General features: G+C 31.1%; 1 protein-coding gene across 1 annotated transcript in view; it reads right to left on the minus strand.

Annotated features, from left to right (window-relative positions):
* The window catches only part of LOC113376929 (homeobox protein cut-like), a 153,981-nt gene that overhangs the window by 77,540 nt on the left and 64,097 nt on the right, over positions 1-12,344 (minus strand). Inside the window, exon 2 of the mRNA XM_026617042.1 lies at positions 2,784-2,984. Coding sequence (XP_026472827.1) covers positions 2,784-2,984 — 201 coding nt within the window. The remainder of the gene's footprint in view (positions 1-2,783; positions 2,985-12,344) is intronic.

Below are 12,344 nucleotides of genomic sequence, written 5' to 3' on the forward strand. Positions count from 1 at the left end.
GGTTTTGGGTTTTCGCGCGTTTTGTCGGAATTAGTTATTTCGCGAATCGATGTGTGATGAGCTTTTAGAATGAATGTGTTTTCACCATAGAGGAAAATGTGTTCGAGATAAATGGATACCGGAGAATGGTTTGAAGAATGATAATTATTGTGTTGAGAAAGTATTGTTTTATATTATTAATTCCACCTCCTTTTGGAGGCGATAAACTGTAATACATCGTCCATAACTCAACAACCCTAGTTGGCCGTTCGGTGACAGAACCCCCGCGCCGTTTAAGTATAAAACTTCACATATAATATAAAATGCAAGTAATTTACGATGAAGTTACTGCAAAAATTATTTAATTATTATGCACCACGTATAAAACAACAGTGTTGTGGCATGTCAAGATGCAGTTAGCGTTATTGCGATTTTGGTTCAGTTTATATTTTTAAACGTCATGCGAATACGATTCTGCATTTGTATAGAAATACTAGAATAGAGTTGGTATTAGCAATTGTCGTTTAGCAGTTTTTATTAAATCATCGCAGTTTATCATAATGAAAAATTATTTTATGAAAAAATGTGTACTGATATGCTGCCAGTATAACAAAGGTGAAAATGTATACACGCGATTGTAATAGTTGAATTTTAAATTAGTCTACAAAATACATATTAAAAATGGTATAGAAGCTACACGCTATAGATTGATTTATTTCTTATTCACAATAAAAACTATTTTCCTTTTCCTTTATATCAATATCAAGAACCAAAAATAATCCTCTGAAAGACATTAAACACTGGTGGTAATTCCTGTCTACTCCGTCGATTATTAAACATCATATTTCCCCATAACCGAAAACTCGTAATTTTCTTGGTCGGGCTGTGATTTTCTTTTGCGTCTTAAACAAGCTTATTTCCGCCCCTCTTAGCGGGATTATTTGGTTTTTCGAAGCAACCCCCAAAAAACTCAAACCTACAATATTTAATATTACATCTGTATTTACTCGGTTTCAATATAAAGATTTATAAGAATTACATTGCAAAGAAGGTTTTTCTGCGATCAAGATTTTTCGTGTTGTCTTTTCATCTATTCAGCTGGCTAAGATTTGTATTGTGAGGAAAATGATATATATATATATATATATATATATATATATATATAATTCTATTGATCCAATATATCCCATCACATGCTTCTATTATAACACCCTCCTTTGAACAATTTATTGGTATTAATCTATACTTGTATATTAATGTCTAATTTTATATTTCCTTATCCTGTATCTGCACCATTTTATATATTTAGTACACCTAATAATTTATTGATGAATCCTTTAATAAGATTTTCAAGAACCAATACAAGTGATACCATTTTCACCCCCAATAGATGCCTAAGGGATTTACATTTATAATGATCGAGATTCAGGTGCCAAATCTTGGATAAAATAGTAATGGTAAGGCGGCTATGTTATGGGTCTACATTCGTATGAATCAAAACTGTAACTAGCTGTAAGTGGAATTCTGTCTTAAGGCAATTAAGGCATTGTGCCTTAAGGCAAATTGCTGGAACTTCCCGTACCAAAAATTATTATTTTTTAAAAAACAATTAACATTTTTGAAAAAATTTTACTTCGAAAAAATTAGATTTTTGAGAAACTATAAATTTGACAAAAAATTACTTTTTTTAAAATAATTTTTTTTTGAAAAGAAAAATGTTTTCTTCATTTTGACATATTTTGGAAATTCTGAACTTTTTTTCAAAGCAATCGTATTGCTTGAACTGCATAGAGACGAAATGTCAAAGCTCGCAAGTGCCGCGCCGCCGTCTAACGCATAAACATTGGCACGGAACCCATAGAAATGTAAAAAAAAATTATACTTATTGTTAAAATCTCTATAAAATATCTGATAATTTGATGTGCATATGTCTAATGATCATTTTTAACCGCCAGATGGCATTTTTTTTTTTACTTTTTTCATTAGATCTCCGAAACCGCTTGACCTGCCTTCATGAAAATTTGATCAATTCTTCATCTTGTCAATACAAGTAAAATGTTTTTTAAATTATTCAAATCGGACGCTCCGTTCTCTTAAAAACTGAGTTACAATTTTCAGCACTTTTTGCCGCGTATCTTCAGAACGGCTGAAAAAAGTCCTTCGCCGAAAACTAATCAGCACGTCTCTTTATCAATACGAATCGAATGTTTTTTGAATTATTCAAATCGGTTGATCCGTGTTCCCGAAATCGTCGACGAAAAATTGTATCCGAACATACATACATACACACACACATACATCAATTTTTTCTAAGGTATGCCAAAATGTTCAGAAGATTTTGAAACGTAAAGATATATAAAAATTTTTATTTTCAATTTTTTTGCGATTACTATAACTTGCCCTACGGGAAGTTAAAAAAGTTATGTATTTGCTGTGAGATCACGCATTTTATAAAGAAAACCGTTATCAAAAAGTCATCAGAAAGTTTTGTGCTTTAGGTTTTATTGTGTAAAAGAAAATGCCTAATCGCACAGCAAATATATATCTTTTGGACAGTTAGTTACTATCAACTCATACGACTATAGACCCGTAACATAATGCTACCATAGCATTTATATTTTATCCAAAAAATTTGCCCCTTAGTGACATAGCCCAAATGTAATAACTTATCATACATAGCCTATATTATTTATAAAACATTAAAATTAACATTTCCAAATTTTTCTTTCTTTAATTTTATATAAATATTTCAACACATTTATACAAAATTTTCATTTTCACCTTTCAGTAAGACTAATTCTTACCTCTTTTTCCTTGTTAATCAGTTCGGCCTCGACTGATGATCTGTTTTGTCCAGGGGTGGATTCTGATGCCAATGAGTCACCCGTCGATGCGGTGTCTTTGTTCGCAGCCGCGGCTACGCCCGCGCTTCCCGTTTCCGGAGTCCTGTTGCCGGACATCCGCTCCTTCAGCGTGGTCACTTCCTTTTCGGCTAGTGTCGCTCTCTATCGGGAAAAATAAAAGAAAATTAGTATGAGATAAATGAAATTTGCGATAGTTAAAGAAATGTATGAGTAATACCCGGATTTTTCCGTTCATTGAATAGTTCATGTGATACGTGGTGGCAGCGGTGAGAATAATAAGAAACTATACGAAAAATTTTAAACTTGAAATTAATAAACAAAAATCAAAGGAAAATTTGAATAAGCATGTTGTACTAGAATAAATGTAATTCGATTAAGCCAAATTTCTGTCAAAAAGTATCTAATCTTTTACAGAACAATGATTATTTATTTACCCCCGTCCTCCTCAAGGGGGTATTCTAGTGTAGAGCGATGAATTTTAGGTCATTTTTAAAGTGTCGTAAAAGAAAGCAATGATGTTTTTGCTATCCATTTTTCACCACCTGTTTATTAATATTATTAAAATACAAAACAAAAATTAAAAAATAAAAAAGTTAAAAAGCGAAAAACTGGCAGCTGATAAAGTGGGTGGTCTTAAAAAATTGGCACCTCAGTCTTGACATGATTTCAGCCCTCCTAGCTATCGGAAATGCAACAAATAAAAAGATTATTAATCTACAATGGTGTCGCAATCGCCCGAACTAGCGATGAGTAAAAAGATTTTTTTTTTACAAATTGGCGACTGTTTGAAAAAAAAAGTGTTTTTTTTACAGTTTTTTTTTTGAGTTTCTCGAATTTTTTCAAAATGGTAAATAATGGAATTTGGAAATAATCTTAGTTCGGGCTATAGATAGGTCTAGAAACAAGACTCTCTGAACATTTCAAGTGAATCGGTCGATTAAAACTCGAGAAATCGTGTCAAAAGTACTGAAAAAGTCTGTTCCGAGAAAAACGCATTTAAAGTTTTGCGTGAAGCCAAACCAGTATGGAGACCGAGTCAGTAAAATGCCTATATCTCCAAAAATAATTCAAATTTTCAAAAACCTTCTCGTACCCATATTCTTAGATAGTTAAACTTTGAAAATATGAAATAAAAAAAATCGATTTTTTTGAATTTCTACATTAGAATACCCCCTTAAATCTATTATTTTACCTAGACCAGTCCCGACTGAATCCGATAATTAATTTCGAATCAAATTTTATTACTATTGATTAGTTCGGTAGCTGCCGAATACCTCCATATGTAGTTTATCGTATAAGGCGTAGATATAATAAACACGTTTTCTCTCAATAATTTATGTTACGATCAATACGATTTATAGCGTGAAATTTGAATAGAAGTGAACTATTAAATATATTATTTACATCATATTCTGATTGTGTATATCTTCCTTCGATCTCATGTTTTCGGTTTTCCAGACCAATAAATGTCGTGTAACGCTCGGAGCATCGGAAATCATTAAGAGACTCTGCAATCTAGAGGAACGGGCGCCAAATACAATTAGACATTTTATCTAATGCGTGATTGACAAAATAAAACGACATCTTATTAAATCAAGTGTGCTCGAACGAACAAAAACCCCTTCGAGGAGAAGAAAACACAATATCCCGCCCGACACGAACAAAATATCTCAAAGGGTAAATAATGGATCAGAAAAATATCGTTTAGCAACTCGAGCATTTTTGAAAATATCTCATTTGAATATTTTATTTAAAATATAACTAATAATCTTGTTACAACTTAAAACAGTTTCGCTCTTTTTGTCAAGACTGTGTTCAAAGTCTAAAGGTGGAAGAGACAGTTCCATAATCAAATAAGTAAATTCGCAAAAGACAGACAAGGCTAAACTAATTCCTTTCTGTCTGATAATCGTATTAATTTCATCCCTATTTTGTCGAAGCAAACAACGCCGAGCAACTCCCCAAAATGTTGATTTGTAAATGTAAACTCTTGGAATGAAAATTCTGATACAATCGTTATTTAAATATATTTTGAAGGATAATAATAAATAATTTGGAAAAAATCGTTTCTGAAATTTATAAATGATTTTTGTTATATATATATATATATATATATATATATATATATATATTCCTATGTATTATCTGTTTTCTGTAGAACTCGTTTTGCTGAATTGATAAATTTTCGTTTGATAAATTGTATATGACGAAATGAAAACCCTTTAATCAATGCGCAGAGTATGAAAGGAACTTATCAATCTTCAATAGTAGATATATATTCCCGAATACAAGAAATATTAAATTCGTTGATGAAATATTCCGAGCGATATGAAAACCTTCCCACAATATTCTCCATTAATTTCTGTATTTGAATTAAAACGAGTTTTAATTCAAAAACAGTTTGGTGGAACTCTTGAAAGGAAGGATTTTGTCGTTATGTAACAGAATTGAAAGACATGTAGGATTTGGTATCGATATTATTGACTATGGAAAAATGTTTTCGAAGTATAAGGATAAAACATTTCCCTCTCCAATCGAAAAATCATTACCGAATCCATATTAATTAACTCAATCACTAATTGAAAACTTTATGGTCTAGAAAGATGCTTGGAAGAGGATATCTCGATAATATTTCGTCCTCGAATATGTATCCTATTCTAACTTTAACATTCTCCTACCGATTCGGCGGCAATCTGTTATATTATTTCTCTCTTCGAATTAATGGCTTGAAATAATAAAAGCCGAAGAGTATTTTGTAGAAATCCAATCTGTTAATTAGCTAAGAGCTAAGATTTTCATTGCTCCGAGGATGAGGATTCAGAGCCTCGTCCTCAATAGAGGAAATTTCTCAATAGAGAGAGAAATGGATCGCGTAGATTTTAGCTTATCGGATGGAGACACCTTTAGGCGTCCGCTGATGCAAATATCAATTTGAAAGGGGTGAGTTTTGTAATGGAAAGGGTTGAATATTATAATGGAGCACGTGGCGATAAAAACGGCGTACGCTTTTTGTCATGGATAAAGGAAATACTTAAATTATCATTTTATAAACGATTTTCAAAAATGCTACAAATAACTAGAAAAATTAATATATAATTAAAAAAAAATGTTAATTTGGAGCTGAAAACTACATACATAATTTTCATATAAGTCAGTTAGGAGTCTGACGGTTAGAAGTCCTATTTGAGCCTTGTCAGACATACGCAATTTGGTAAGAGAAAAAAATCCATAATATTGAACTATGCTAGTCATATGTGTGACATAAAAATTAGTGTTTTTTTCCAGAACTTTCGGCAAAAAATATATTTTTCTTTGATCCATTAGATTTTCTTCATACATTTTTAACTAAATGATTTTAATAAAATTACTATGGCCCATGTGAAGAATTTTTCTGTCACTTCTCTGAGTAATTACAACTTACTGGCTGAGTAATTACTCGACAAAATGATAAAAAATATGAGACATAAGATGATGCAAGGTGTTGTCCACAGATATAATTTACAACTTTTATTATTAATGAATTTTTAATTACTCCTGGATGAGAAATGATTATTAATTAACCAATCTTCGATTTCCGCAAGTTCATTATCCAATATTGCCAAGTTTGCACAAAACTCTAGAACACAAGTCTAAAACCAAAATCCTATATAATACCCGCTTATGAATCTAATATGTCATTCACAAAGAGAAGCGGCAAGAGATATAATTAATCTTAAAATATCAATACTCTCCCAAGAAGACGTAAGTTTATACATTCTGATTTTCGTATTTCGTATTTCGTATATCTGAAGTTTCATTTCAACCCTTTTCGGGGTGGCAGATGATATTGCATTGAGGCGTATTAAATGGATGTAGAGGTACTGCTTGATTTATTGGAGAGAATAGGTTCATTGTAGTATTCGAATTTATTTACATATTATTTTATAAACAAATAGACAAAAATATAATGGGATACGTAGATTGTGGATGAAGTACCTAAGGGTAAATTACACACGAAATAAATAGATTTTAAAGGGATGATATTGGAAGTTTTACAAACGTAAACGTTAAACCATATATAGAATATAGTTTAACTTATTTTACTAAATCAATAAATCAAAATATGTATTGTAATAAACTCAAAATCCAATGTCCATCGGTTCGAATCCCGGTAAAGCACTGCATAAAAAATAAGTTGATACAGATTCAAAAAATGAAATAAAAGTATCAAAAATTTGGAAGAATTGTAAGTGTAATAAAATTCTATAAACCAGCTTAATTTATTAAATTTTTCACAAACATTCAATTAAAAATTTGTATGATTTTTCATTTACAATTCCACGATGCCACTACAATATTTGACAACTTCAGTGATTTATGTAGGTAGACCCAAGTGATTTCTGACTATACAACCTAAAATTTTAATTCCCCAGGTAAATTTTTACCCACAATTAAATTCATCTCTGCCAAGTGAATGCTAACAATCGCGCACACACACTTCCTATTATTCGTCGTTAGAAAACCTCCCTGCCTGTCAGTTTCTAAACTCAACCCTTTTGCCGAAATAAGGGTGTTTTTGCTTTTATGATCAATCAATACTGGAAGTAAGAAGGCTGACTGCTTGATGTGATGTGCCTCTCTTCCGTGGATTGATAAATCTAGAGATACTACTCATACATGTATTAAATTAATTGAAGGGCTAGTAGAGGAAATTAGAAGACTCAGAGGAAAAATGAGTGGAAAAGACTCGAAAATGGGAAACCTTTACCTCACATCATTTTTGTCTTAGTTCATAAACAATATATGTATTTTATCCATCTTTAATCCTATTTACTTTGTTGGTATTTTTAAATTTATTCAACTATGATATTATCTATTTTGGAGAAAACCAGATTCAATATTGATTAATTGTTGATTCTCATTAAATTGGAAAGAGTACTTTGTACTTTTTTGAGTTGATGCATTTTTATTACAAATTACAAGACGTAATTACTAAATGTCTTCAACTCAATTTTACTATTTTTCTCGATTGAAGACAAGGGGCTAATATTGTGGATGCAGTTAATAGTTCTGGTACCTTTATATATGATCGTTGGCACTTTTGATAGATTCAATTTATTGATAATTTAAATGAAAGTTATACATCTTTTATATACATATGCATACCTAGAAATAGTAAAAAGAAAATTTGTATAAAAATGTGTTTAAAAAATCTGACTGATCCTAAAAAAGTTGCAAGAGTATACAATGAAATACCCCTTAAGTAGTCACCAATTTCATACATTTTTAAGATTTTTCCCAAGTCGTTTTACCAATTCCTTTTAGCTCTCTTACTATTTCACATTGTCTTCTGAAACAATCGTAATGAAGCCACCAACTTTATATATGAATATACGTACGCGTAGATATATCTGATTTGAAGGTTCGAATTGTACGCGCGTTTGTAATTGCTAAGAAGGGTACTCAGCTAAGAAATGTGTGACGGGGTGGGGGTTGTATTATTTGTACAGGCATGTGTGTGCAAGGGTTACAGATTTCAATAGCTGGAATTGATTTTGGGAAATACTTAATAAACTCCCCAGAAAATTTATTTCTTGGCGAAAATAACGTATATTTACCACAATCGATTAGTAGGTATCGTTAATGAGTTTCTGATAGCCTGGAAACAGATGCTGGCTTAAAAATTAACGTCTTACCAAAAAATCTTAAATTGTTGGTTCACACGATGGTTTTTGGGAAGACAAGTTTTTGCAAGGTTAAAAAAAAAATTTTTTGTGATAATTTTGATGATAATGACGGACAGCTGATAGTTGTTAAAAAAATCGTTGAACGTCATTTGGCTAGGTAAAAAATCACATGATCTTGTAATTTGGAGATGCTGGAAACAATATAGACAAAAATAGTATAACTAAAAAATCTCTCTGATAGAGCAAATTACTTAATGATGTTGCTAAAATTTAAAAAAAAGTCGAATAAGTTTTAATAAAAATCTTAATTCAACTATAGCGAATTATTCTGGTATTACACCTATATTTTCAAGGGCAGTTAAAGATAATATAATTAAAATGATCATTAAACTAATATATATTATTGAGGAGTTAAAATAATTTTCAATCATTTCATTTAATTTTATAATATGCAGATATTAATTTATTGAATAGTTCAACATATAAAATTTTAAATAGTACGTATTTACATGAGTACGTGTGTGTATTATTAGAAATTAAGCATTGATCAGCAAAAAATGAGTTCAAAAGTTCCAAATATATTTTAATCGTTTCCTATATGTGTGCATGTAAGCATATATATGTATAAAAAAATTCATAACTAGTTTTTTGAATATGCAAGCTGCAAATTTTCTACCCAAATTAACGCTTCGAAGGGTGCTTAAATCCAGTTGTTTTTTGTGCATAAAATTTTTGATCCTTTGTACCAAATGGATTACTAAAAAATATTTTTATTCAATAATTAATATAGTGGACGCCATTCGTATCAGAACATTATGGATTTTTATTATTTGCTTTGGAGAGTTAGATGTCCATTAGAAACCTAAACGAATTTTTTTTGGAGTCCGGCACGTGGGGGTTTGAATTATACCACTGTTTCGGACTTTTATATGTATATATATATATATATATATATATATATATATATATATATCACCTTTCTGTCCGGATGAACGTTACCTGATTATCGACTTTAGCTTATCGAATTAGTAACGGACAGGTAATTTTCTCGTTACGATATTGCGTCCGTAATTTAATTCCTACGAATGGCGGAAAACTGAGCAACATCCAGAAATCGTGAGTTTTGACATTGAAATCGAATGCAAAAAATACTCCATTAACAGGATTAAGGGAAAAGTTTAAACTTTTGAGAGCCACATAGTGCAGGAAAAAGTCGGATCTCAGATACTCTAATATTTTACCACCTATATGTATTATCTCAAATGGGATTTGAGATTTACCTCGCATTATGAGTTGGCATAATTGTTCTTGTCGTGTGTTGTCATATACTCATCCATCTATCCATTGTCAAAGCCGATGGAGCTATTTCGCGAAATTTTCAAAGAGCTGTGTGTTCTCTTCCCATATTCCTTTACAAACTCCTTGTATGCCTTCATAATCGATTCTATTTATTATTCAAGGAACGAATATGTACAAACGCATACGATAAAATACACACACGTGATAGAATATATATATATATATATATATATATATATATATATATATATGTTGTGCCGTAGATTGTAGATCATATCCACCACACTAACGCGAAACTCTTTGACAATTTCCGAAGTGATGTCATACACTTCAAAATCTTCAAAGTCTCTGGAAACGCTGATATGTATTATGGGTATCTATAATGTCAGGTTTAGCCAACATATTGAAGCTTACATAAAACCCAATTTTGAAAATAAAATAGAAAACATTGAAATCTTTTCCCAATCTATTTATGATTATTCATTCATATATATTGTTATCAATTTCTGGTCAGATTGCAGAACAACGAAATTTTAAAAAAATATATATCGAATATGGTCTATACTGGAATTAATGAATTAAACAATTTTCACACAAAATATTTATTATATTCAGTAATAATCTAAAACATGGTATGCGTTCTTTAAGTAGATCATTAAGTTGGTTTAGGTATTTTCTTATTTATACAAAAGTCCAGATAGATGGTGAATATGGTGAATACTGTTACAATTTCTCGTCGATAATATGACCAAGTTCTCAATCCCTGGTCCTTGTTAAAACCCGAGTATGTATATTGTAATATATTTCTTCGCGTACAGCGACTTCGAAACTTTGTTCTTCGTAATTATTATATTAGTCTACGACGCATCTCTACGCTACTGCAATATTTAATGAAAATATCAAAATTGATCGAAAATTACAACTAATTGAAATACTTTCCCATAAGACAACACATTCTTACATCAAATAGACATGTAATAAATAAAAAATCCGAGCACCCTTAATATTAAATTCTTCAACCGATTGTTAAACGGTTCCACGTCCTTCAAAATCAGTTGATTGTCTCTTCAACAATTCTTCCATTGGAAATTCCATTTGACTTTATTAGTTCAATTTGTTTTATATCGTAAGAATCGCCTGTCACAATAAACACTTGAGAACGACAACCCTTTTTCAAAAGTTGACAAGAAAATGAAGAGAAAATGATTTAGCAGTCCAAACATCCAGAAGTCGAGTTGAGTTGTCATTAGAGTGAAAAGTTTTTTTTGCTGAAAATAATTACAGCGATTGATTCAAGGGAGCAATATAAAAGTAAACAGGAACAGTGGCAGAATATTGTATTTGGAAAATTATAGTAAATATTTTTGAAGTAATTTTTATTTTTCGGAAGTTCTCCTCATGTCGGGAGAACCTCGGGAGAATTGCTCTACCCGCAGGGTTCGTCTGTCTGTCGGGTTCAGTTCTTAATTAGAAGCACAACTCTTTTGCTAGGAGTATTTTTTGAAACGAAAGGGGTTGAGCAAAAGGACAAATGACAAATACCCTTATCTCTGTGTTCTACTACCTGCAGCACATGACGATGCTTTGATATCGTCTTGTTCTCGCTCTTTTGTATGAACATGGTCGTCGTTGTCCCTGTTTTTCTCTACACATATGATGAGACTAAAAAACCCTTTGATACCTAATTAGGAATGACTAGCAAATGGTCCCTTGTTCTACAGTAAACTCGTGTTTGGCAAAAATTAACGTTAGATTAAAACCTTGGAGGCACTTTACGCAACTAATTTGAATCTACCTGCATCGTAATAGACCCACACCATTTATATATATACATATACATATATATATATATATATATATATATATTAATTATTTATTAATGAATAAATAATCTGATACCAAAGTGATAGCAAAAGAGAGTGATTAAGCAGAATGTTGCAAATTTATCAGTCTGCAAATAAATTAATCTAGGTTAGAATCAAAGACAAAGATCTTTGTTAATTTTTATCAAATTAGTGTTAATTGTATTCTATTCTATTCCAAATTATATCAACTATTTTTAATTCATCTAACAGCACAAACGTAATAGGTATACGATCCCAAATAAAGAGAGTATGCTACAAGCTAGAAGCACGCTCGCTAATTAACAGAAAGCTTTATTAAAGTCTAGTAATTATCTTTTTCACAATTAAACAATTACATCATCATACGGGCATCTATCTCACAAACACAGAAACAATGAGAGGAGATGCTACTATAAAATTAATATTAATTAACAAAACTCGACGACTATGAGAAACGTGTGTTGTCTATGTAGAAATTTTCTACTCTTTGAACTTTTGCACGCCTGCGTTTTGTGCAGAGATCATTCCTTAGGAGTTGGAAATTGGAAAATAACTGGATGCTACAAAGAATTATATTAACAAGTCGCATATATGATCATTTCTACCTTCGGCCAGGTATAAATCCTTGTGTTTTCCAACACAATGCCCTATTTTTAACCATTCACAATATTATTTGCTCTTCTATTTGAAAA

This window comes from Ctenocephalides felis, unplaced genomic scaffold, assembly GCF_003426905.1.
Source record: "Ctenocephalides felis isolate EL2017-DRISC unplaced genomic scaffold, ASM342690v1 CF-g0.4_SCAFFOLD_01886, whole genome shotgun sequence".
NCBI lineage: Eukaryota > Metazoa > Arthropoda > Insecta > Siphonaptera > Pulicidae > Ctenocephalides > Ctenocephalides felis.